Source organism: Gambusia affinis, linkage group LG01, assembly GCF_019740435.1.
Source record: "Gambusia affinis linkage group LG01, SWU_Gaff_1.0, whole genome shotgun sequence".
NCBI lineage: Eukaryota > Metazoa > Chordata > Actinopteri > Cyprinodontiformes > Poeciliidae > Gambusia > Gambusia affinis.
Window position 1 is genome coordinate 31,236,197 of NC_057868.1, and position 24,146 is coordinate 31,260,342.

The 24,146-nt window shown below is 38.2% G+C and overlaps 2 protein-coding genes across 6 annotated transcripts; one reads left to right on the top strand and one right to left on the bottom strand.

The window, feature by feature from the left end:
- Nucleotides 1–304: 304 nt before the first annotated feature.
- On the bottom strand, nucleotides 305–8,218 carry cnbpa (CCHC-type zinc finger, nucleic acid binding protein a). 4 transcript variants are annotated; one of them, XM_044120219.1, is made up of 6 exons: nucleotides 3,177–3,257; nucleotides 2,698–2,752; nucleotides 2,095–2,215; nucleotides 1,720–1,785; nucleotides 1,427–1,625; nucleotides 305–1,333 (listed from the first exon to the last, which is right to left on the bottom strand). In XM_044120219.1, the coding sequence occupies exons 3-6, from the start codon at nucleotides 2,210–2,212 to the stop codon at nucleotides 1,216–1,218; spliced, it is 501 nt and encodes a 166-aa protein (XP_043976154.1). In that variant the 5' UTR covers nucleotides 2,213–2,215; nucleotides 2,698–2,752; nucleotides 3,177–3,257; the 3' UTR covers nucleotides 305–1,215. The 4 variants fall into 4 exon arrangements, with proteins under 4 accessions (XP_043976154.1, XP_043976163.1, XP_043976171.1 ...); XM_044120228.1 differs by lacking the exons at nucleotides 2,698–2,752; nucleotides 3,177–3,257 and adding an exon at nucleotides 8,107–8,218; XM_044120236.1 differs by lacking the exons at nucleotides 2,698–2,752; nucleotides 3,177–3,257 and adding an exon at nucleotides 7,719–7,776.
- On the top strand, nucleotides 8,163–21,959 carry raf1a (Raf-1 proto-oncogene, serine/threonine kinase a). 2 transcript variants are annotated; one of them, XM_044120182.1, is made up of 18 exons: nucleotides 8,163–8,301; nucleotides 11,136–11,362; nucleotides 11,450–11,562; nucleotides 11,672–11,774; nucleotides 11,863–12,020; nucleotides 12,690–12,779; nucleotides 14,972–15,125; nucleotides 15,550–15,651; nucleotides 15,848–15,872; nucleotides 16,698–16,807; nucleotides 16,908–17,025; nucleotides 17,152–17,236; nucleotides 17,382–17,558; nucleotides 17,658–17,704; nucleotides 17,805–17,923; nucleotides 19,117–19,248; nucleotides 20,795–20,929; nucleotides 21,027–21,959. In XM_044120182.1, exons 2-18 carry the CDS (start codon nucleotides 11,162–11,164, stop codon nucleotides 21,165–21,167), a joined length of 2,010 nt encoding a protein of 669 aa, XP_043976117.1. In that variant the 5' UTR covers nucleotides 8,163–8,301; nucleotides 11,136–11,161; the 3' UTR covers nucleotides 21,168–21,959. The 2 variants fall into 2 exon arrangements, with proteins under 2 accessions (XP_043976117.1, XP_043976109.1); XM_044120174.1 differs by lacking the exon at nucleotides 15,550–15,651.
- Nucleotides 21,960–24,146: the final 2,187 nt, after the last annotated feature.

The following is a 24,146-nucleotide window of genomic DNA, read 5'->3' on the forward strand; positions in this document are numbered from 1 at the left end:
CGGTCATATTGTGCCTCCGACAATGCATTTTTCTTAAAACGTTTATATGGAAAGCAAGTGTTTAATGATGTTACTTCTTTAACTTTACCAATAAATATCAAGCTGAATACCGCTGCATTTTATTGAGAATGTCCATGTTTGTAGGTTTGAATTTCATTATATAATTCAGGATAACTTAATTAAAATTGGACCAATTTATCTTAAAAATTACATTCACATTTAAGCAGGTGCTGTATTAATATATTTATAATGAAACGTTAAAACTTGGAAACATTTAGCAATGAAAGTCAGACAAAAACACTCCTCCCCGTGCTCCTCCAGCTTTATTGATAGTTTAAAATTACATTTCTATTTTCTAGGACTTCAGTTGCACTTTCCTTCCGACTTAAAAACTGAGTACAAGCAAATGGTATTTATACAGTAGTCTAAGTGATATTGTACAAAAATAACATTTCGATTTCTGTGAAAACATTTGTCATTCCCAAATAACTCCTAATTCTGCTGTTCCGACGACTGTTCTTGATGTTAAATTTTTGCCAAGGTAAAAAAAAAAAAAAAGAAAAAAAAAGGAAACCAGAACATTTCCAAAGCCATTTTTTTAAAACAGAAAATCTACCTTGGACTACCAAAGTGATATTTAAATTGTAAACAGATTTCTATAAAAGAGCGTGTTTCTTTTAATACCTCCAAAAAATTTTTTTCCATATCTTAGTAATATAGCGTTTGTTACCGCCCACTTGTAGCTGCTTGTAGGGCTGAAATGCATCATGTTATGAACTGTTTCCATGTCAAACTCTCTTGGCCAACTCATATTCCACTAAAACAAACCAAAATAACCACACATGGATGTTTGGTTTCCATTTACTCCTGTCTTCCATCTCATTTTACTGAGATGCACGTCCACAAGCTCAGAGGTCCTATAGATTCCCATATGTTTAGTCCCGTTTATTCCTCACTGATCACCAGTGGCCTGGAAAGGGGGAGGTTCTTTAACAAAGCATTATACATAACACCGCTACCAAACTAAAACATTTTTTTGTATTGAATGCAGAAAGATATTTTTTATCACCCCTTTCTTTGTATTACATATCGAGAGGCTCACAGGCCTGGGACTAGCCTCTGTCAGCCAACCTTTGGCCAGTGAAGAGGATTCAGAGAAAATAATACAACCAACCATCAATCTGAAAAAAAAGGAGGGGCAACAGAGGGTGCTGATTATGCGGTTGCTTCGATGGTGCACTCTTTTGCCAGGTGGCCTGCCTTTCCACAGTTGTAGCAGTTGGTCTCGCTGGCTTTACTGCAGTGCACAGCGACATGACCAATCTCACCACACCTAAAGACAAAAACAATAAAAAATAAGAAGGTTATATAGTAATACTTAAAAAAAAAAAAAAAAGCTAAGCAACTTCTTAAAAACTCCACTTACCGGTAACATTTCACCTTATCGCAAAGCTTCTGGATGTGACCAAACCCGCCGCAGGAGTAGCACTTCTGCTCGTTGGCGTGGTCGCAGTCACGAGCCATGTGGCCGGCTTTGCCACAGGTGTAGCAGAGCTGCTCCCTCTCCTTCCTGGGCTCCTTGCAGTCCCGGGAGATGTGACCACTCCTGTGGCAGTTGTAGCACGCTGGACACGGAGGAGGTGGTAAAAAAAGGGTTATCACTTTATCACCTGTGAAAAAACAACTAATACAGAAAATAAAAAAAGCCATGTTACACACCATCCTCAGTTTGGTCACAGTCCCTGGCCATGTGTCCCTGGTCTCCACAGCGATAACAGAACAGCTCTGTAATGTCAAAAATAGTATGCAAATAAGGGTGTGTATGTTTTTTACATTTTTGGTTAACTGCCACCAGAACAATACTCAGTTTATAACACCATTTAAATGTATAAATATGATTAAAATAATGAGTAGGGTCATATGATTGTTTTCAATTTGTATTCTACAACTAAATGGGACAAGTTCTGAAATCCTAAAAAAAACCTATAAGAGTGCATTATATCTGAAACCAGAATAGAATATGCAAAGGCCCAATATTTGAAACAATAATCTTATCCTCAAAATGGAAAAAAATAAAAGAAATGCATACAGTACCCTTTCCTCGTCCCCGGCCCCTACCACGTCCACGCGCACCACTGGCATTAGGACAATGCTTGACCCAATGACCAGAGCGGCCACATCCAAAGCACTCACTGTTGCTGCTCATCTCCATAACCTAAACAGAAAGAAAAACAACACAGAGGTAAACACTTCTCTCCAATACAGTCATTTCCTGGAAAACAGCACCAACTTTACTGCCTACTTAAATTCGCAGTAAAAATGTGCTTAAACTCACCTGGACAATGCTTTTTTTTTTTCCAAGTTAGGATATAGCTAGGATTGAATTTTAAATAAATCCGTCTATTAAGTTGTATTGACTTCTGTAAATGAATAGAATAGGCCTTGTAGAGTGGCTAAGGAGAATATTTGTAGTAAATTGAAGCTACATAAATAAACAGAATCAAATAATTCTGATTGCTTTAGTTTCTAAAATGCATATTTTAATAGCAGAGAAACTTATTTTAACATGGTACTTCAAGATTCAGTCAAACCAACAAAATGACTACCATGTGGGGTTCTACTCTATGATCGGGGAGACACATTCATCAGCTGCTGCGTCTAACATCAACCATCAGACTAACTACTGAGCTAACTTACAGAAACTTCCTCAGTGGGATCATGATGTGATCGCCATAGGTCGACCTTCTGTTTGCTGAAGACATCAGGTCAAGAAGAGTGGAAGTTAATGAAGCACTAACGTGAATACTAAGTAAGGTAATGAGGCTCCTAAAAATAGGTCCTAGCATAAAGTCACAAAACCAGGAGGCTACAACGTTTAAAACGGGCAACTTAAAAAAAACTCTCTGTTGAACTTACACGTTTATTTAGGATAAATTCAGACACAATAAACTTAACCTAAATAATCCATGTTGGTGGAAATCTGCTGACTAGCAGAGGAATAATTGCGAGAGCACGCTGTGAGAAGCGCGTTGCATCGTGTTATGTGATGAAGCGTGTTCAACAGCAACAAAGCCGCAAGTCTAACCGACTAAAACAGAAAACAAACAGCTTGGAACGCATAAACGGATTACACACTCCAGGAATTTAGACAAGGCGTGAGAATGCAAAATGTTTACCGGCTTGCAAAAGAGAAAACAAAATGCCAAAGGTTGAAACTCCGCTAACGTTGGCCTAGTCACGTTGATTTTTCTCCTGCGTACTCGCGAGACAGTAGCGCCAGCTACGCTAGCTGCTAGCAAACACTAGCTCAACACCTCACGACCAAGAAACGCGCTTCGGTCGACGATCGAGCCACATTGCGCAGCAAGAACCAGACGATCCGTCATTAATTGTAAGAAATATCCACAATACACGCATTTTGGTGGGCATTCGAGGAAATATGCCTTGAAAACAAAATTTCCCGCCAGGGCGCACACACCAAAGTCGTTGTGACGAGCTAACGTTAGCAGGCCGGGCTAACAGCCCGTTTCTAGAGTTTCAGTGGGAGCAAACATAATTAAAAGCCGAACCTATTAACGGGAGAAATCAAACCAAACAACAAAGTTCAAGCCACTGGTGATTTCAACATGCAATAAGTGGAAAACGAATGTACATAAATAGTGTCATGATTATTAGAATTAAAGCCGTTTTATTGCTTACCTTGATGGCTACCTAGCTGTGTCAGTGTTTACGCCTCCTTTGCGCTACATGCGGTGCTAGCAGGAGTTCCTGAATTGTCATTGGCATTATCCAGTAAAAACCCTCACAGTCATTGGCCGCGGATTCGCCGAGCAACCAATAATATGCGAAGAAGTCTGGACACCGCCTCTGGATATTAGCCAATCAGAAACACGGAACGGTCCCATTTTGCCTTCGGTAGATTTAACTTCGCTTTCTCCTTTCAAACTGAAGAAATGAAGCAGTTACTCACGAATTTGTAAATATACAGATTACCTGAATAATTACAAGCAGGTTTTTCTTGTGCTAAAATTTTCTAACAGTGTTACGTTGAGATATTTTTTTGGGGGGTTGTTGTGTTGTCATAAAAACATGAAAGAGAAAAACAATGTCCGTTAGCTTTGCACGACTGATTGAAAGAAATAGTTTAAGCATTCCATTTTACTTACAAATCAATATTTCCAGATTTTAAGCTACAAAAATGAAAATAAGTATTTTTGGATGTTAAAATTCTGAGTATAAAGGTGAGCGGTTTCTCATCAACCAAGACCTCAAAATCCACAATAAATAGAATATAAAAATTATTTATTTGCATTTTTTACAATTTCGATCTTGTAAAACTCATTTGCAAATTAAACTTGTCAATTAGATGTTTCTACAGAGTTAGTTTTTTTAAAATCGATAAATGCAATGTTTTAATTTCTAATAGTTGTAATCCTAGTCAAGTAAAGCTTGGACCTGAAACTCATTTGATTTGCTTTTGATTTCATTCTCAGATTTAAATTTCAACCTCAGATATCAATGGAACAACATAAGTGGCACAAACATTGTTCATAATTCAATACTGTCCACCTCATAACAGTTCATTTGTCAGATTTTGGAATCGGACAAATTGATAGGATCTTGATCAGCTCTGATACTTTAAAAAGGTATACAGATATCAACACAGTAACACAAATCTAACGCAACTGGCATAACTTTCATTTTATTTTCAACTGCACAGAAAGTTCTTGCTGTAATAGTCCATGTGTTGAGAGTATCAAGATAAATACCAAAATTTACAAATGTATTTTAGAATCTGAATATTTTATATGACAACACATATGAGCCACTTGATAAACTTTAACACTATGTAGAAATCCAAACTACTATGGAACACTAAAATTATACATGATTATGTTTCAGTTACTTAGTTTTTGTAGCAAGTAACAAGCTTTTAGCATAGTTCTGTCTGGATACGCAGTCACTCTTGTTATCAGAAGTGACAGAGTTTTTTAATTTGGTTGGTTTCCCAAAACAGACCTGACTTTTATGCATAATACACTAATTTTCAACAGACTTAATGTCAAGGCAATTTTAGAAGCTGTTAGCCATCTCTTCCATCCTGAAGTTAGTTTTTATGTGTGTGTCTGGGATTATTGTCATGTTGGGACAACCAGTAATGGGTAGGTTTAAACAATGTGGCCCAAACTATCACCCTAAGATGAAAGGAAACTTTTTAGTGCTCAAAAACAACAGAAACCAATATAACCACCATGAGCTGCAGGAACACCAGTCCACAGTGAAGCAAGTTTTAGCTCCATGGATTGTGTTGTAGTACAATCCCTTTATCAGCTCTGGGACCCAACCAAAACCCATCAGTGTCATTACCTTGAGAAATAAGAAGATTTAGTTCAGTATAAAACAGGCGTAAATGCCAAAAATGATCAAATGTTGAAAGAAATGGAACAGATACAGAGAGACATTCACCATCCAGAGCTGGCTCCACTCAGCAGACCTTTAGGGTGCCATCAAGTGAAGCACAGATTGCAGCGTGAGTTCTGCTTCTATCTTCTCATTCTGCACCATCTCTAACGGGAGTTGGCCTGGCTTAATCAGTTTGGTTTATGTGCAACTGTTGCCAGTTTTATATGTTATGGTTGTGTGAGCTATGCAAGCGTGCAGCAGTGTGCATGTGAGCAGATAAAAGATAGAGGAAAGAGAATCATTATATCCATACAATTGAAAGCTTGCAGCTTGACTAAAAATACCACTGTCCACATGGACTGTTTCTAGAGGAGGGTTTTATGGAAAAATAAGACAAAGAGTGAGGTATTTGACCTCAGTGATAAGAAGCATGTTTGTAGGAGTAAAGTCAAGGCTAGGGTCTAAGGCCAATTTACCAGCTGTGTAGCATAGTGGTAGCATTATCATGTGCTGTGTCTGTTCAGCTGGAGAGCACCGACTCCAAATTCTTTAACTCAACCTTAACTGAAAAGCTGAATGGTTGCAATTTGGAGACAGGTGAGTGTTTCAACCGAACTGTGACCCCAGATCCCGTCTGGTGGGGTATGGAGAATTCTGGAAAGATTGTGACCTAAACCCTATGAAGCATTAATGAACTATGCTTAATACACTGTGTGTCCCAGGAGACCATTCAATTTACCATAAATAAATTTAATTATTTCCAATTATTTCAGAATTATTTCATGATGGTGACAAATGTGGGTAATTTCTCTAACTCTTGTAAATACATTAAACCACATATCAATGAATGTATGCATACTTTTAAATTAGCATACATAATTTTAACAATGTTAAAATTTAGGAGAAAAGCCCAAATTTCTACATGCAACATAATTCAATGAGAATTTTCCTAAAACAAGATTTCACTGCATTTTAACTGCAGGTGTTAAAAGGGCATATTAACTTCTTTTCCCCTATTTGCCTTCATGTGATGCATGCATAGTTTGTTGAAAACAAGAGGACTGACAGAAACACTCATTAGAGCTGTAAGCATCTCAGCTAGGAGTGCTCAGTGCACAGATCAATAGGTGGAAGAGATGCTCTCATCTGTCTTAAGGTGGCCTTGGATCTAAAGCTCTAGCGCTAGGTTTTCTGGTTTCTATTATGGTAATTTTAAAAGCTTGTAAATTCTCAGTCATGAAAATAACCACAATAGCAATATGTCTGGCATAAATTCAAAGCTGCTTAAATCCTAATCCAATTAAAAACAGTAGATCAATTGTATGAGGACAAGGATACCTTAAAAAGCTTCACAATGACAAAGCCCTGCCCTCATCTGCACAGAAACATTAGTTGGTGTTTCTGTTAGTTGTTGGATTGATTATTTGCCTGTAAAAATGCCAGAGGTATTTGGAAAGTTCAATAAGTCAAAGTTAATGCCTATTGTTGCTTTTGAACAAGAACATAGGTTTATGTTTTAATCTCTCTTCGGAACTGTCTGGAGGTGCCTTATGGAAACAATATATGCTGAACCCATCAGTAGATGCAGATACAGGATGTTAACAAAGCTGCTTCTCTCTGAGGTGGTGTCAACTCCAGCCTGCTGAAGGGACCTCCGGGCCATCTGTGATTTGGGTACCTCAGGGGACCCAGACCAGGATGCCACAGACATGGTGAACACATGGTGAGTGGAGCTGGGTAGCTGTATACAGTTATATATTGTTTCAAGGTCAATTTCAGAGAGAATAAGCCATTTTTGTGGATAGCAAAAATAGTGTTAATGTTTGAAAAACATCACCTACACTGCAAATAAGAGGTAAAATGTGATTATGTCTGTTGGGCTTTAAGAGAATGTGTTGCTTGTGTAACTTGCAGGCACGCCATCTTCTCTTTTTTTTTTTTTTTTACCAAATATTTCCGATGTAACATGAAGAGCAGCAATAAAAGCAAGCAATTTTCCAAAGCTAAGATGTCACAATACCCACATTTCGCCAGCAGAGGGCGGGCATGGTAATATTATGAGTTACTCGTTAAAACAAATCGGTAGTTGCTAATTTCCTCACTCTTCAATACAAATGTACTTTTAAACTGACTAAACTGTCTAATTACATTGACTTTTCAAGTGTCTTAACTTAACCAAAAGGCGACTATTAAAGCTTTTATGTGCACAGCTTTAAAGACTACGTCGACTACTCAGCAGGACTTTGAAGTGCGTATAAGTTAAATGCGATTATATCAACATGCGAGCGTTTAAAAAAATTAGCTGCATATCTTACCGACGTAAAAGCATCAGTGTGGCCTCGGTGGGAGGGTTTAAGTGTATGCAATACTTGCGCAGTGTGAGCGATGTTTGCAGGTCTTGTTATGACTGCAAGGTCCTGTTTCAATCACTGGCGTCAGACGGACGCACACCACCAACTCAGCCCGTTTCACCTTCTCACCAAACAACGTAAATATTGATTGGAACAGCGCCGCATTACGAAGCACTTCATCGGACTTGTACTTTGGAAAGTGCTTCGCTGGAGCCGAAGAAAGTCCCTCGTCGTATGACTTTGAGGGACCGGAGGTTTTTTTTCCCCATTTTTTTTCTTCTCGCATATCACGACTTGCAGGATTAAACTTTTTCCTGTTGTTTTAGGTAGTTCGTGGAAAAAAGAGACCCACCTGTGACCTCCCCTTTCCTTGATTAACGCAATACTCATCCGCTGTAGGATTATTCGATTCAACGTTGGGAGCTTCACCAGCTTTGACTCCTTTTTTCTCCTTTTTTTTCTTTGAATGCGTTGCAATTATGATGATGTCACCGACGCCACTTTCCCCTAAAGTTATGGCGGAGCACAACTTTTTTAACTTCTCTTGGTGAGCACACAGACCCTAAAGATCCTAGCACTCACTACTCTTTGAATTACGCGTTTATAGGCAACTTTCTTGGCTAAAACGCTTCGGTGTAAAGCTAATGAACTGCAGCACAGAGAAGGGACGTTAAATGTAACGATACGGTCTGCTTATGACGGCCTTCGGGGAATCTTAGTGTTTTAACTGGAACAACCAGGCCTGGTGGAAAAAAAAAAACAACAAAACACGTAGCTACATTTATGGTTACCGTTTTATAGTTTCAGTAATGACTGCATGCGTTTTAATGGTAGTGGTTCATTTTAGTTCTTTTGTTGCGTTTGAATGAGAAACGGTCCCGAATCATAAATAGGGCTAACACGCTGACTATGTCTATGGAGGGTTGAAAGTGCCACAGTGTATATCATGCATCTTTGCAGACTATTTAAGAGTTGTGTGTCAACAAACGTTTCACCTAACATGGCAAGAAGATTCAACCATAACATTTTAAAAGATAAAATTATGTTCTCATTTATTTAACTTAAATTGGACCGAAACCCGTGAAATATCGTGACAAAAAAAATACCTTAATTTAATAATTTTTTTAGACGTTATCAGCTTCATCTTTTATCAAATTTATGTTGTGCTTGCAGGGCTGTTTGAGTGTCAGCCACTTGACTTGTAACCGTCTCTTTATGCAGCCCAATTCTAATATTTCTTGGAACATATTTTTACAATTTTAAAGCAGTAGTAGGAAATGTTCTGCCTTATCACTGATGTGAAAAATGCCATTCAGCTTGCGTTATGAACTTTACAACAAAAGTTTAACCTTAAAATGAGAAATATAATACTGCAAATTTTTTAGACCTTATTCTGGATAATGACATTCTGGACATATAAAATCAGTTTACTTTTTGGAAAATTGCCACATGAAACAGCTAAAAAACTAAAGCTGAATTTTCCAATTTGTCATCCCAAAACCTAAACAATAATCCATGAATGCATTGCAAAAATAGTTTCCTGGTTTTGTCTGGAAATTTTGCAACCCACAAGGTTAAACAAAAAGCTTTTTAAGGGGGAAGCCAGGAATATAATTGCCAGTCTTGTGATTGGAGCTTAAATAGTACCTTCACACTGAATGATACCTAACATGATGTTTGAATTACTCTTAATTTTTTTTTCCTTTATGACAGTATTTAAACAATATTGAAAATAAACACATACATCAAATGTTAATCTTCATATTTTCTTAAATATAACATTTAAAGATAGATTACATTATTTACTAATGAAATAAAAGATGGCAATGGTAACAATGTTGATTTTCTTTTTTGTTGCAAAATCTTTTTCTTTTTGTAAATATTTAAATAAATTAAATAACAAGGAATATCATAATGAATCTGCTTACTGAATTCTGGGAACTTTCAAAGGTATCAAGGGTGAGTCAGTGGATGTGAACCAACTCAGAGAAAGTTAAGGGTAATTGGATCAAAATTAACTTGCTGTGCAGATCAGCCAATCATATGTTAGGGTTTTGTACCATGAGCCACAGTTTAAAGTAGTACATAATATGATAATAAATACTGAAAAATTAAATGTAGATATAGTATTAGTTAAAATTGGTATTAACTGTTGTCCACTTTAAATTACTTCATTATGTTTCTTATGAAATACTAGTATGTCTAAATACTTTTAAAGTGTCCTATTTTTTTCCATTTGAAATTTTATTTTAAATCTATGTCACATTGTGGCACTTTCAACCCTCCACAGTTTTCTCACTTACTTCTGTAACTAGAGAACCATGTAAAGCTTCTTATTGTATTACAGTGCAATTTATACTTTCTTTCATATGTAGCTTTGTTTTGTATTTGTGCTGTTTTCTGATACAATGCAGCAGTTATTGATGCAAATCCAGAAGCATGAAGGAAAAGGGTAAAAACCCAACATTCCACCCCAAAAAAACAAAAATAAAAAACACTTTTATACTTTTAAGCTTTTCTGTACATCTGATGAATCAACAGGCCTGCTGGAACAGCTAACCACTGACAGCAGTTAAAAAAAAAACATCTCTCCAGGGTCAGCCGGTCTTTGTATAAATACAGCAGTGGTAATTAGGAGCTATTCAAGCCGATGGTGCTCATGCATATAGCGGATGCCAAGAATGAGTGAAAACCTTTGTGTATTTACAATATAGCACTGCAGTTTGTAGTACAAACAAAGCTGAAAAGAGGGTGTGTTTGGTTATGAGGGCCTTACTTTTTTCTTTTCTTTTTTTTTTTTTTTTAAGGACCACATAGGCAACTTATTTTTGTCCTGTTCATGTTTATATAGTTTGGCTCTGAACACAGTGGAAATTTCGTATTACATTGTTTCCTGAAAACAGAGGGAAACGGTTCAGTATCATATTTGCTTTGAGTTTTAAATGCGCAAAGCGAAAATGAGAAATTTGAACAGAAACATTCTCTTTTTTTTCTTGCATGGTTATTAGTTGCCATTACTTAAACCCTAAAATTAAGCTAATCATTAGCATAATCCTAAAGGGTTCCTTTCAGCAAGATTATGTTTAAAGATTACCTCTCCCTACAATGCCATAACCCACATCTCTTTTGCTACATTTTTTTCCACCTGCAGACAAAAACAGTCGCTGTTGTAATCAGGTAGTGCTCAACCCATGTGTTGTGGTTTCCTTGGTGTTGAAATAAAGTGCAAGGTTGAACAGTTAGAAATTTTGAGTATTTTTGTGCCCTTTCCATGCATGCATGCATTTTATTCTTATCTTTTATAGTAAATATATATTACAGTATTGTCTGAGTAAAGAGAGAACGTGAGTAAATGTTTTCTTTTTCTATCTTTTTTTTAAGACCATTTTGAGTGATTAGTTTTAGTGATGGAGCAGTTTCACGGAGCATGGAAGACCCTTAGCAACGGCTTTGGAATGAAAGACTCGCCGTTTGAGGGCCCCTGTCTGTCCCCTACCATGGTCCAGGGCTTCACCTGCCAGCGACGCGCCTCAGACGACAGCAAGATGACGGACTCCAAGGCCAGCAGCACAATCCGTGTCTTCCTCCCAAACCAGCAGCGCACTGTGGCAAGTCTTGACATACCAGGTTCCCAATGAGGCTTCAGATTCGATTGATCAGTATCATTAATATTAGTTGTTGGTGTGTTACTATAGGTCAATGTGCGACCAGGCATGACTCTTTACAGCTGTTTGATCAAAGCCCTGAAGGTGCGAGGTCTGCAGCCCCAGTGTTGCGCCGTCTTCAAGCTGCATCCCGGACAGAGAAGGTAAACTCAGAAAATCCTCCAACCAGAGCTTGTAAAGATTATTAAACCTTCTGTTGTGAGTATTAAATATGTTTGTTTTTTTTTGTTTGGGTACTTGCGACCAAATCAGTAAAAAATCCCGGATGGACTGGAATACCGATTCAACCTCACTGATAGGAGAAGAGCTCCTGGTCGAGGTTTTAGATCATGTTCCTTTGACAACGCATAACTTTGTAAGTACTCCAAACAATTACAGCTTACTTATTTCTCAAACGTTACTGCAGAAAGAAAATTTGCACTTTTTGTTGTTTTTAAATTTAGGTCCGGAAGACCTATTTGAAGCTAGCCTTCTGCGACATTTGCCAGAAGTTTCTCCTTAATGGATTCCGTTGCCAAACATGCGGCTATAAATTCCATGAGCATTGTAGCACCAAAGTGCCCACTATGTGTGTGGACTGGAGCAACATCAGACAGCTTCTGTAAGTATACAGAAGTATATGTAATGTTTACAACTGTTTCTAGACTGGACACTATAGTTTTGAGTTTTTGAGCAGATAAACTTGATTAAAAATTGATAATGGAATAGAATAAGAGCCAACCTTTCTTTATCATTATTATATCTGCAATCAGATGATTATAATTGGATGCAAATAAAAATGTGTTATTCATATTTGTGAGGTAAGTGTCATAGTCCTGCAAAAAGAAAAAAGGGAAGTTAAGCTGTTCTGGTATCAGACTTCTGACTAGGGCAATCTCATTTGCATGGCTTTCCATACAGGCACTTTGAATGGAGACCTTTATGTTTTTCTGTGCTGGATGTAGAATCAGCAGTAATAATGAACAAAGAGGAGAATCCCCCTTTACCTGACACCCACTGCAGGTGCATCTGAGTAAACAATAATATCATTTCTTCTAGAACATTTTCAGAACTGAGTCAAACTCACATTATATTGTATACTTGAAGTGTGCATTCCATGTTTCAAACTTCTTCTTACGAAGAAATATCCTCAGAGGTGTCTCACTTGGGCTGAGGAGAAAAAAAAGACTGGACTGTTTTCTGAAATGTAAATTTTGATGAAATAGTAATCCACTGTGATGTACCCATAGCCACGTAATACACTTTATTACCCGTTTATTTCTTTTATCAGGTTGTGTCCAACACCAGGTGAGAGTGGCTTCCCGTCCCTGCCACAGCTCACATCCCGACGTATGAGAGAATCCCTATCCCGGCTTCCAAGGTGAATTAAACTTTGTTTCATCAAAAACTAAAAACTGATAGGTTCTTCTATTTTGTTTCTTCTCTAAAAGGGATGAATAGTACTAAGACAACATGCTAAATATATACTACAGTTTACTATTTCAGCAAGGATATGGATTGCAGTTGAGCCAAGTTTTCCTCTATGCTCTTTTCTGCTCCATCATTGCAATGTCGCCACTTCTGTCCTCCACTAATTGTTAGTTTCAACGACAATGAAAATCATTCTAATTTGCCAGAAATATAGTTCACAATCTATTCTTATTTGAGACCACTAAAACATTGCAGCCTACAGAATTTTGCATCAAAGCAGGCATTTACGATTAAAATATTCCACACCCTTAAACTCCAATTGCAGTTATGATTAGATATCAACTTCTTTCCTCTAAATGTAGCTACTATTTTATTTTTTTTTTTACAAGGGAAGGAAGATTAAGTCAAACCATGTAAAAGTTTTTCTTTGGAGTATTGTTTTTATTACATGAATCATTTCAAACAGGTTAATGACAAGTACTTTTAATGTGGGTTTTTATGTGTGGAAGTTGTGGTTTTTATCTGGTGTATTATCACCTTTCAGTAACTGAAGTCTTCGCCGTATCTTTCTTGTTTATGTGCAGCACAGGCGTTGTCAGATTTTTGCAAAAGCGTTTCTAGATTTTGTCCCCTTACAATTACAAACTTGGTGCACCAGGATGTTTTTTCTGATTCAACAACTGCAGAGTATTGCATAATCGTGAAGTGTAAGGCACTCACTTTCAAAATATGCATCTGTATTCTGGGTACTTCGTATAACCAGAATACAAATACTGGTTATAGAATTTTGTTTTGGGGTATTTCTCTTTCAGAGACTGAAATCATCTTTGGAACTTCTTTGCAAAATTCTTTACACCCCACCAGAATGCATAAGAAGCATCTGAGAGCATTATATAATTAACATGTTCTATTGAAGTGTGTTTAGCGTCGTTTCCTGCCAGAACTTGAATCTTCTCTCAATCTCAAGTCTTCTGTCCCCTCCAAAAGGTTTTCTTCCAGTGTTAGCCTGTACTTTGCTCCCTCCATCTTCCCATTAACTCTTGACTAGCTTCCCGGGCCTTTCTGATGAAAAGCAATCCCACAGCGTAATGTTGTCACCCCCATGTTTCACTGCCTCGAAAGTGTTTTCCAAGTGTGTTGTTAATTTTCTGCCACACACACAGCGTTTTGCATGCAGGCCAGAAATCATTCTTGTACTACTTCCCAGTGATGAGCTGTTTTGTGTTGCTCTATTATATAAAATCCCAGTAATAAACAAGACTGTTTGCAGTTGTAGCCATCCAAATTTGAAAAAAGAAAATGTTTAAGGCTCGTGAATACTTTTGCATGATGCAATGTGAACTGAGTTCTGCCTTCAGTGACTTCCTGTGTTTTAGAGATGCTTATCTGTGGAGGACCTAATGAAACGCAGTGAGAACTTTATTTTGATAAATGATAAAATGGTTTACAAGCCTTCTGAGCTCACACAGTGTAATATTTTGCCTTCAGATAATATGTTCACATTTGTTAGTGTGTACTAAAAGCTTTCAGCCAGGTTACTTTCTGCTGTTCTGCTCTAATTATACCTTTGATCTACTGCAGCAGCCACTGTATGCCTACAAATATTTGAACTTGCTAAAATTAGAAAGTGGATGGCTGTACGTCCAGACTTCAGATCTGAGCAGCATTCAGGTCATTTTAACATTAACATATCTGGCTTTGTACTCTTTAACTTGACCAGCGCCGATGTTGGCAAATTGCCTGTGTAGCTTCGAAGTAACCAACACTGGCTTAAAGAGGAAGGCCGTAATAAATATTAACCAATAAGTTACTTCCCCAAAAAGCTTTTACTTAACCTTGTTGTTTGCAAGCTTACCTTTTGAGTTAGGTATTTTTCCTGTGTGTGTTCTAACAGTGCAGTTGCAGCCTAATTAAAAAAAAACACAAAAAAACTAACAAATAATGCAAAATGACAAAATACTCAAATGGAGAAAATGTGTAAACATGACAGAAATGAAACCAGCACCACCCACAGCCACCACACCCACTTTGGCCCAATTTTTAAAGAAGTTGCCAAAATAGATATTTTACTGACGGTTAAAAGGCTGTTTCTCTGCGGTTCTGCAGCATAGTTTTAATTTCATTTTTGCCCCCTCTTTTCAGCTCGGCCCACCGAAATTCCACCCCTCATGCCTTCAACTACACCACGTCGTACCCACCCACAGGCGGCGGCCTCTCCCAGAGGCAGCGCTCCACTTCTACGCCCAACGTCCACATGGTCAGCACGACCCTGCCTGTAGACAGCAGCATGTTTGAGGTAAACTGCTCACCATGGGGGCCTGCTGAGTTCTCCCGCAGGGCGAGGGTGCCACACCTAAAACATCACGGGTCTCAAACTGTTTACACCTCGGGGATTCTATCTGTCTTTGTCTCACCTCTTACCTACTGTGGCTTTAAGTTGTCCACCTGAACAGGGTTGTGTGTATTTATCAGCCTCAGATGACATCTTATTTCAGCTTTTTTTAATACTCTTGCACATTTTGACTTCCCCATGTTCAGTTCCAGTTTCTGCTTTATCACCACCACCATTGTTGCATAATCAGCTCGCGAGTTTGACATTTGTTCTAGCCACTTTGTTTTAAGCTCAAAACCTGAGCTCTATTTCATCCTCATTTTTCTTTAATTCTGTCCTTTCCTTCCTGTCCCTTCATTGCTCTGTTGCGTTGCCTACTCTGGAGTAGCTAGACTGTCTGAGTACCTCTCCCAGTTCCTGGTGCCGCAGATTCTGGCTGAAGAGGAAAGTAGGTATTGTGCACTTCTCCGAGTCAGAGAGTGCCGAAAAGGTTAGAAAGCAGAGTCGCTTGTGTGCAACCTGAATTGCATGCTCTGCAAGTGGATTATCTGCACTTACATCTCAGAAGTGCAGTTGTCAAACCATGAGTGGCAGCATGGCATGTATTTTAGTGTTTGAATAAGCTTATCAAACCTAATCTGTGATTTTATTTTTTTTGTTTGTATGTGTGTGTGTCTGTGTTTTAGGAAGCGATGCGGGATCATGACTCAGGTGAGTTCTTTTCAGGATTTCAATATGCATATTTGCATGATATGCTTCCTATAAAATTGCATTTTACCCATAAATGGTCGACTCGTATGTTTATCATTTTACATGATAAATTAGTTTGATCATATAGGGAAAAAGAAGCATACTATTTTAGGGAACTGGTTGAGAAAGGACACTTTTGCCCTTAGTTTTGGTATTTATAATTCAAGGGTATTTTCATTTGTGGTTCCTCAAATAAAACATTCACTTATAGTTGCTTTTCTGTTTAGAACATTTTTGGTTGGAAAAGTTAGATTAAATCACCTGAAGTGAATTTACATCCATCCATCTTTTTTGAGATATTAAGTGACCTCTGAAAACAATGAGTGTAAAGTAATTTTCAAAGGTATTTATATTCCTTGCACTGGTTCACGATTTGTCACATATTATGACATATTTCAAATTATATGTGATAGACTGGAGCACAGTAGTGCATATTTGTGAAGTAGAACATGTGTGATGCAGGGTTTTCATTTAAAAAAAATATATATACATTTGCCCCCAGTACTCTGACACCACTTAATAAAATCTAGTGCTATTGATTGGCATTAGAACTCATTGCATTAATAACTAGGGCCCAGGTGTATAATTTAATGTCTGTGTGAGAATAACGGCTGCTAAACGGTGATTGAATCAAGACAGTAAAAAAAAACTTGTTGGGGAGGAAAAACCACCAAACATTTTTTGTTTAGAACTTGTACAGAACACCTTTAAATATATGAAAGAAGTTGCTTCTCTGAAAGTTGAGTGCTACCATTTAATATTGTTTTGTTTTTTTTCCCCCTAAAGCTGGAAGTTCCCCCAGTCAGAGCCCCACAGGCTGGACCCAGTCCAAAGCTCCAGCACCATCCCAGCGAGAGAGAGCCTCGACCTTCAACACTCAGGAGAAAAATAAAATAGTACGTTCTGTGTTGCGTTTATGTTTAACCAGCTCTTTTTAATAATGCGCCATTCAAACTTGTGTTTGAATAGTTGCATCTTTGGTTTCTGTTCATCCAGAGGCCTCGGGATAAACGAGACTCGAGTTATTACTGGGAAATTGAGGCCAGCGAGGTTTATCTACATTCCCACATTGGTTCAGGCTCTTTTGGAACAGTATACAAAGGAAAATGGCATGGTAAGTATCTGTTATGCAGGGCACAGTCTGGTATAACATTCTCATTCACTATAGATGAGGTAAATGACGCACAAATTGAGAAAAAAGTTGAATGTTTTCTTTCATCTAACAGTATTTCTCTTGTAGGTGATGTTGCGGTGAAGATTTTAAAGGTTACTGACCCAACTCCGGAGCAGCTCCAGGCATTCAGAAATGAAGTCGCCGTCCTGAGGTAACAACCCACAAGAATACCTTTTCTGTCTTGTACAAGACTTTTTTTTTTTTCTTACAGCTGCTAAAACTGTGTGAACCATCTTCATTGCAAACTTTTATCTGATGGTATCTTGATTTCCTCTTCCCCTTTTCTTGGGCTGCAGGAAGACGAGGCATGTCAACATCCTTTTGTTTATGGGCTACATGACGAAGGACAACCTGGCCATCGTGACCCAGTGGTGTGAGGGCAGCAGCCTGTACAAACACATTCATGTCCTAGAGACTAATTATACCATGATCCAGCTTATAGATATCGCTAGGCAGACCGCTCAGGGCATGGAGTAAGTTGTGAAGAATGGAGCTTTGTGGACGATGCTATTGTGAAATTTCTCAGGTAGCATTAATTATTTTCCCTTTCTTTTTTTTTTTCCTTTTTTCAGCTATTTACATGCAAAAAACATAATTCATCGTGACATGAAGTCCAACAGTATCCTTTTCTATTTCTTTGTTGTGGAATCACAGTGAGCAAAACATAAAGACCAGTTTTTCTCAGTATGTTCAGTTATAAATCTTTGACATCTGTGCAGACATCTTCCTGCATGAAGGGTTAACAGTAAAAATTGGGGACTTTGGTCTTGCGACTGTGAAGTCCAGGTGGACCGGATCACAACAGGTGGAGCAGCCCTCTGGATCCATTCTCTGGATGGTTGGTACATTGTGATGCTCTTGGTCAGAAGAACCAACCAGACTGACATTTCAATGTCTGGTTTGGAACCTAAAAAACCCAAACTCTTCTCCAACACACCATGCGATTTGGTGTGGATGCATTTACTAAGAACTGAAGTCTTGTCACTAGCTTTTTCAGTATTACATAATTAAGAATTAAGTCGGAGGATGCTCAAAATATGTAAGAAGCTATTAAAAGAAAACCTTTCTGGGTGTGGAAAAAGTGCCATCAAACACAAAAACGTCTATTTGTACCCTCCTCAGGGATGTTTTGTTCAATTGGCCTGGAGGCAACTTAAGTAGATACCAGAAAGGCTGAAAGTTGTACAGCTTTTATCTTTTTGAACTTCCAGTTTGCTATGAAGCATGCTGGATTGGGATTTCTTTTCAATATCAGAGGTAAGGAAAAGAAAATGCAGCCACAAGAGACTACACACAGACTGAAATTTGCACTTATTAATGCTAATCATGCTAATTCAGGTTGAGCCCATAGCACAGCCTGTGGAAAGACAGCCTGCAGCCCCTGACTGAAATTCAAGTACTTCATACAAATTTAACCTGGCAGCACAGATATTTGTTGCAGGAGGACAGATTTTCACTGACAAATTAGAATCTCCTTAAGAGGGAAATATTCAGTACAACAAAATATGTCTTTTGTAAGACTTTCACTCAACAGCAGACCTTGGCACATCTGCTCATTAACTGTGGCTAAATACAGCAAGCATTTTGGGAGGAAAAACTCATGTATGACCACCTCTTGCTGCCAAGAATAGTCTAAAAATAATTCAAGACCACTGGAAAACAATCTTTGGAAATTGTATGCCTTTCTTTTAATAAGGCACATTTCTGAGACCCTTTTGATGTTTTGAATTGATACTTAAAGAAAATATGTTTCCTTAAAATGTTCCTCATTTAGCTTACTGTTCAGCAGAAAAAGAAAAATCATAATAAATTAGTTTGGAGTTTTTATTTTAATTGAATTGAATTTGTGGCAAGAACCTTGGACACCAGTGTTCTAAATGCTAATATTTCTAAAAGACATTGTACATTGAGAACTCTGACCGTTTTCTGATTTCAAAATCACACAGTGTCACAGTGCCTCTGCTCTTAAGATGGACATCTTGATAGTGCTGTTTTGATGTTCTGTAAACATTTTCTTTCTGTCCTTGGCAGGCTCCTGAGGTGATCCGAATGGAGGATAACAATCCGTACAGCTTCCAGTCAGATGTCTATTCCTATGGAATTGTTCTCTTTGAGCTGATGACCGGAGAGCTCCCCTACTCCCACATAGCAAACCGAGATCAGGTGAAGTTGCTTACATTTGTCTGGCTCTCTTTTGGGTGCTAGTATTTATATGGTCCACTTTTAGCAGTCCTAAACATTTAAAAGGACTGTTTGAATTGTTAAAGTTTTTCTGAAGTTGTCATCAGCAATGGATCTCTTACCTGTAGCAGACAAGTGAGTGAAGTGTATATCAGAGATTTTGCAGGAAGTTGGGAGGGATAAAACTCGTAGAGATGGTTGGCTCACAGCTAGCCAAACAGATGGTCCATGTTTTACCTGACCCAGCATTCAGGCTGGAAGTTTTAGTATTTTGTACGACAGACCTTTAACTCCACAATAAGACATTTGCAAAGGTACAAGTCCTTGATGATAAAAACCCTCTGCTGCAGTCGGAAGGGGGTTGCGCAGCTGGTCTATGGCCCGACAGACCGACGACACGGAGCCACTGGCCTAATTTTAGATCTCGTAACATAACCCTGTGTGAGAAAAGGGGTTCTCAGGTTTGCATTTCAGAGACCGAGTCCTGTGTTTTTCTTTTTCTTTTCTTTTTTTTTTATTATTATTCTTTAGGGCCAAAGGGTTGGCTAAATCAGATCTGATTCCGCATCTGTATAAAATCAGACTAAAACTGTTTTCAAATTGTGCCTAAAGTAGTGCTACAGTCTACTGCTGGAACCTGTTCTTCTTGATCCTGTGAAAATACTTTGTACTGGGTGATCTGGCTGGCACATTGAGTGCTGCTGTCATCTTTTATCTCTGCACCATCAGGCCCTCATACCTTTACAATAGCTCTAGTGTTTTAGATGTCTATGACCTTAGTCTAACTTGCCATGTTTAAAAATTGCATGTGTTAGAATGGCCGCTGCTTCAGGCTCAATGTAGGCCTCTCTCACAGTTGTTTGCCTTCAATAGAGAGCCTTGCAAAACCTTTTATGTTGCTTCCATTTTTTTTCAATACATGAAGAGTTTTAAGTTTAAGATGGCATTTACAAAGTACCACTATTAGGTTTTTTTTTCTAAATCAAGATGGCATTGTAATGTTACAAAAAAAATTTTTTTATGTTGGGACCAAAGTTAAATGTCTGTCAGTAAAGCATTAATTTAAAAATATTTGTAAAATGTTCCTATCATTTTCAAATTTGATCATGCTTTAATGGAGTTCTGTGTAATACATCAACACTGAATGCTGCATGTTTGTGAAGCGGAAGGAAATAATTAGTGACAGTAAATATTTTTTGTAAATCTAACTCAGAAATGGCCAAATCTTTATGTAGGTGCTGTGGAGTGCAAGTGATTGAATATGAATGCACACCAGAGTTTCCAGTATTTTAAATAAATTTTTTTTTTTTTTTGAGAGGCAAGCATCATTTGCACCCACTTCACACTTCTCCATGACTTTGTGTTGGTCTGCTACATAAAATGTGTTGTGGATGTAAAGTGGCACAATTTGAAAAAGTTTCAGGCTATGAATACCTTTCCAAGGATCTATAATAATCAAATGTGATCAGTTTTCCTCTCAACTTCATCAAGTCTTTTTTTTTTTTTTTTTTGACTCTCTTCCCGTTAGATTATATTCATGGTGGGAAGAGGCCGCTTGTGCCCAGACCTCAGTAAGCTCTACAAGAACTGCCCCAAAGCAATGAAGAGACTTGTGGCAGACTGCATCAAGAAATCCAAGGAAGAAAGGCCGCTGTTTCCACAGGTGAGCTGCTCTTTTGCTATTAGAAGCTGTTGGGTTGAGCCATAAATTCCTCAGACTAATCTCTTTGCATCTTCCCTATATCTGAATTTGTTCTCAGATCTTGTCCTCCATTGAGCTCCTCCAGCATGCCCTCCCTAAGATAAACCGCAGTGCCTCAGAACCGTCCCTGCACCGAGCTGCGCAGACCGAGGACATCAATGCCTGCACGCTGACCACCAGGCTGCCTGTTTACACATAGGCTCCTCCTTAGCAACGAGATTATTCCGCTCCATCAGTAAACGCAAATTCCCTCCTTAAAGACATTTGTATAGATCTCTACACATGCAATCATACATAAACCAATGTTAGTCAATGACTATGTAATTAAAGGAGAATAGCAGGAGGAGGAGCATCTGAGATTAACTACGGAAGATTGCAATCAAATCTGCACAAGGTACATCACACATGCGTTAAGAAGTATGTTGAGGCTTCGTGCTCATATCGTATTTGATTTTAGTTGTATACAGAAGCACACATGCCTACCTGAGACAACAATGAATGGACACTGAAGGAAGCTTAGGTAACGTTTGTCTCCTGATCCGTTTTCTGTCCTGCTTTCATCCGGCCTGAAGAGAGGACTATTTAAGCTTAGCTGCCTTATGAGGAAACAAATTCTGGACTAAGTTTCTGAAGAACTTTATCTCCTCTGTTTATCAGAAAGCTACTGGAAGCAGCTCATTTAGTTGCACAGTAGTTGATTCTGCTTTGTCTTAAAAAATCAGTCTTTATTTTTGGGTTATTTTTGATAAGTTGTCATGTCTCACTGCAGAAGGGGGGTTTTATCACATTTACTAAACAAATCTGTTGATGCATATACACTCTACACTATTGTTTGGTTATCATGAACTGGACATTCGGCATGTGTCTTAAATATTTAAAGTGATTCTGGAACTAATTTTTGCTGTCACCTTGAGGAGGTTAAATGTTTTATTTTAAACTTGGTGGGAAAGTCGTTTATTCAATATTTTAATAAAATTAAGTTAAAAAAGTCCTTTGCCGAAATATGTTGAGTTATTGGTTTGTATTTTTTTTTTTTTTAATGCATCTGTTATTACTCTTTATGTCCTGTACAGGTCCATCTCAGGAAGTTAGAATAAAAAAAAAGTTAGTTTTTTAGTAGGATTTTTATTTGTGCAATGAAAGGCTGTTTAATATATATATTTGCAAGAAAAAACAGCAGCAGAGATCCTTTTTATTTAGTTTTTGAAGGCAGTGGTGGTGTAACCTTAGGGTGACCAAACGTCCGTATTTCCCGGGACATGTCCGTATTTCACGTCCTGTCCCGGGCGTCCCGGGTTTTTTTTAGAAAGTGAGGAAATGTCCTGCTTTTTAAATTACCTTCATTGGACCATTAACTTTACAGGCACTAGGGCATTGCGCACGGCGCTGCGTGTGACATAATCCCTGAGCCGCGTCAGTGCGGCCAAGCATGTTGTTGGCTGTCAGTACGCCAACAACATGCCAAAGTGCAAATGTATGTTTACCGATGATTTACAAAAGAGTTTCCCCGCTTTCAGAACCCCCCTTCCCCCCCCGCTCCAAGGTGTCCTGGATTTCCCAAATGAAATTATGGTCACCCTATGTAACCCTGTTTGACCTCCTGATACACTAAAGTCCCACACAGGTGCAAGACTTTGCAGCAGGGTGTAATGTTTGCTGTAGCGCTGTGGCAACGTGGTGAAACCTCACTGGGGACCCACTCCACATACACTACCAGGGGATTCTGCCATTGGCTGACGCCTCTGTGTATGTCACAGTCACTGGTGCGCATGCTGCAACAACAATCAACCAGCAGGCAAGGGGGCAAGGGATGGAAAGGGACAGGACACTAGTATTTTGCTTTAGTGTAAACATTTAGCAGGCTGCTCCTGTGAGTTATTGCCACTCAGCGTTAAGGTTTACAGTAAACATAAGAGCTAACTATGGGAGTAGCTTTATTTTGTGTTTCATGAACCTTTGAATTTAGGCCAGGTTCTAAAAAGCAGCACGTTTTGCAGAGGCTTGTTTGTGTAAAACCTTCAACCACACGGGTGAAGAAGTCCAAATAAGATGCGTTTCAGCAAAATAAAGGCTTAACGACAGCATCATGTGGATTTATCTGCCCTATTTCTGCATCCTGCTGAGTTCAGTGGCCTACTTCTGTGTCAAGCATTGGCACCATCTAGTGTTGGTTCTGGCACCATTTTTGAAGAATCTACATGTAGCCAATATATTTACTGTCACCTCTGGTAAAAGTTTATAAAACCTTAAAGTATTTTTGCCATTGTTATTGCTGCTCCATGATTCCATACTAAAAAAAACACTAAAAAGATGTGAAAGATCTAATTATTTAAACACATACTGCACTTATTGGCATTTTCAATTTCTATAAAATAAAAGCAACTAAAATATGTTTTGCTTTGCACTTTTTGAAGTCAATCACGATGTCCAGAAACATTTAATTTGTATTAAAATAATTTTTGTTTTATTGAAGTAAAAATACAAATCTCATAAAATAAGCTCCAGCTTTGAAATAATTTTTTTAGGAGTTTGTAGATTTTGCACAGAAAATTTTACTTAATTGCGATGTGGATGGAAAATTATTCATACAAAAGAAAAAATCTGAAAATGTGACATGAATTTGTATTAAGCCTCCAAGTTGATAGAGTGAAGTCTTTCACCCACTACATATGCAAATACTTTGAAGTGTTTTTTTTATGAACTTTGCACATCCAGGGGCAAATTGTTCCCCCTCAAGCTGAGCCAGATTAGATGTAGAATCTGTGATCGTAGATTTTTACATATTGCCAAAAACTCTTTGCTATAGTTGGATTGCGTGAATTGATGTGAACACATTTTAACCTTCTTTTAATTAATAAAGGCTTTCTTTTTTTGCTAAGATAATTGCTAAGAAAATTACTTCTGAGTCACTCTGGATTTTATTTAGGGACTAAAACTCAAAAGAGATAATTACTCATTTTCTAATTACATGTCGTACTTCACAATTAGATATTTTCAAGGCATATTTTTGGGTTGAGAACAATATTGGAGCAAATGTTCTTTTTAAAACATGATCAACATTAATTATGTTGCTTCTCACTGTGGTGAGTGTGTGAGTGAGTTTTCATGTCTAGACAGCAAGGACACGACTCACTGGACCGGACTGGACAGCAGCGTTCCCTTCGGGCAAAGCAGACTC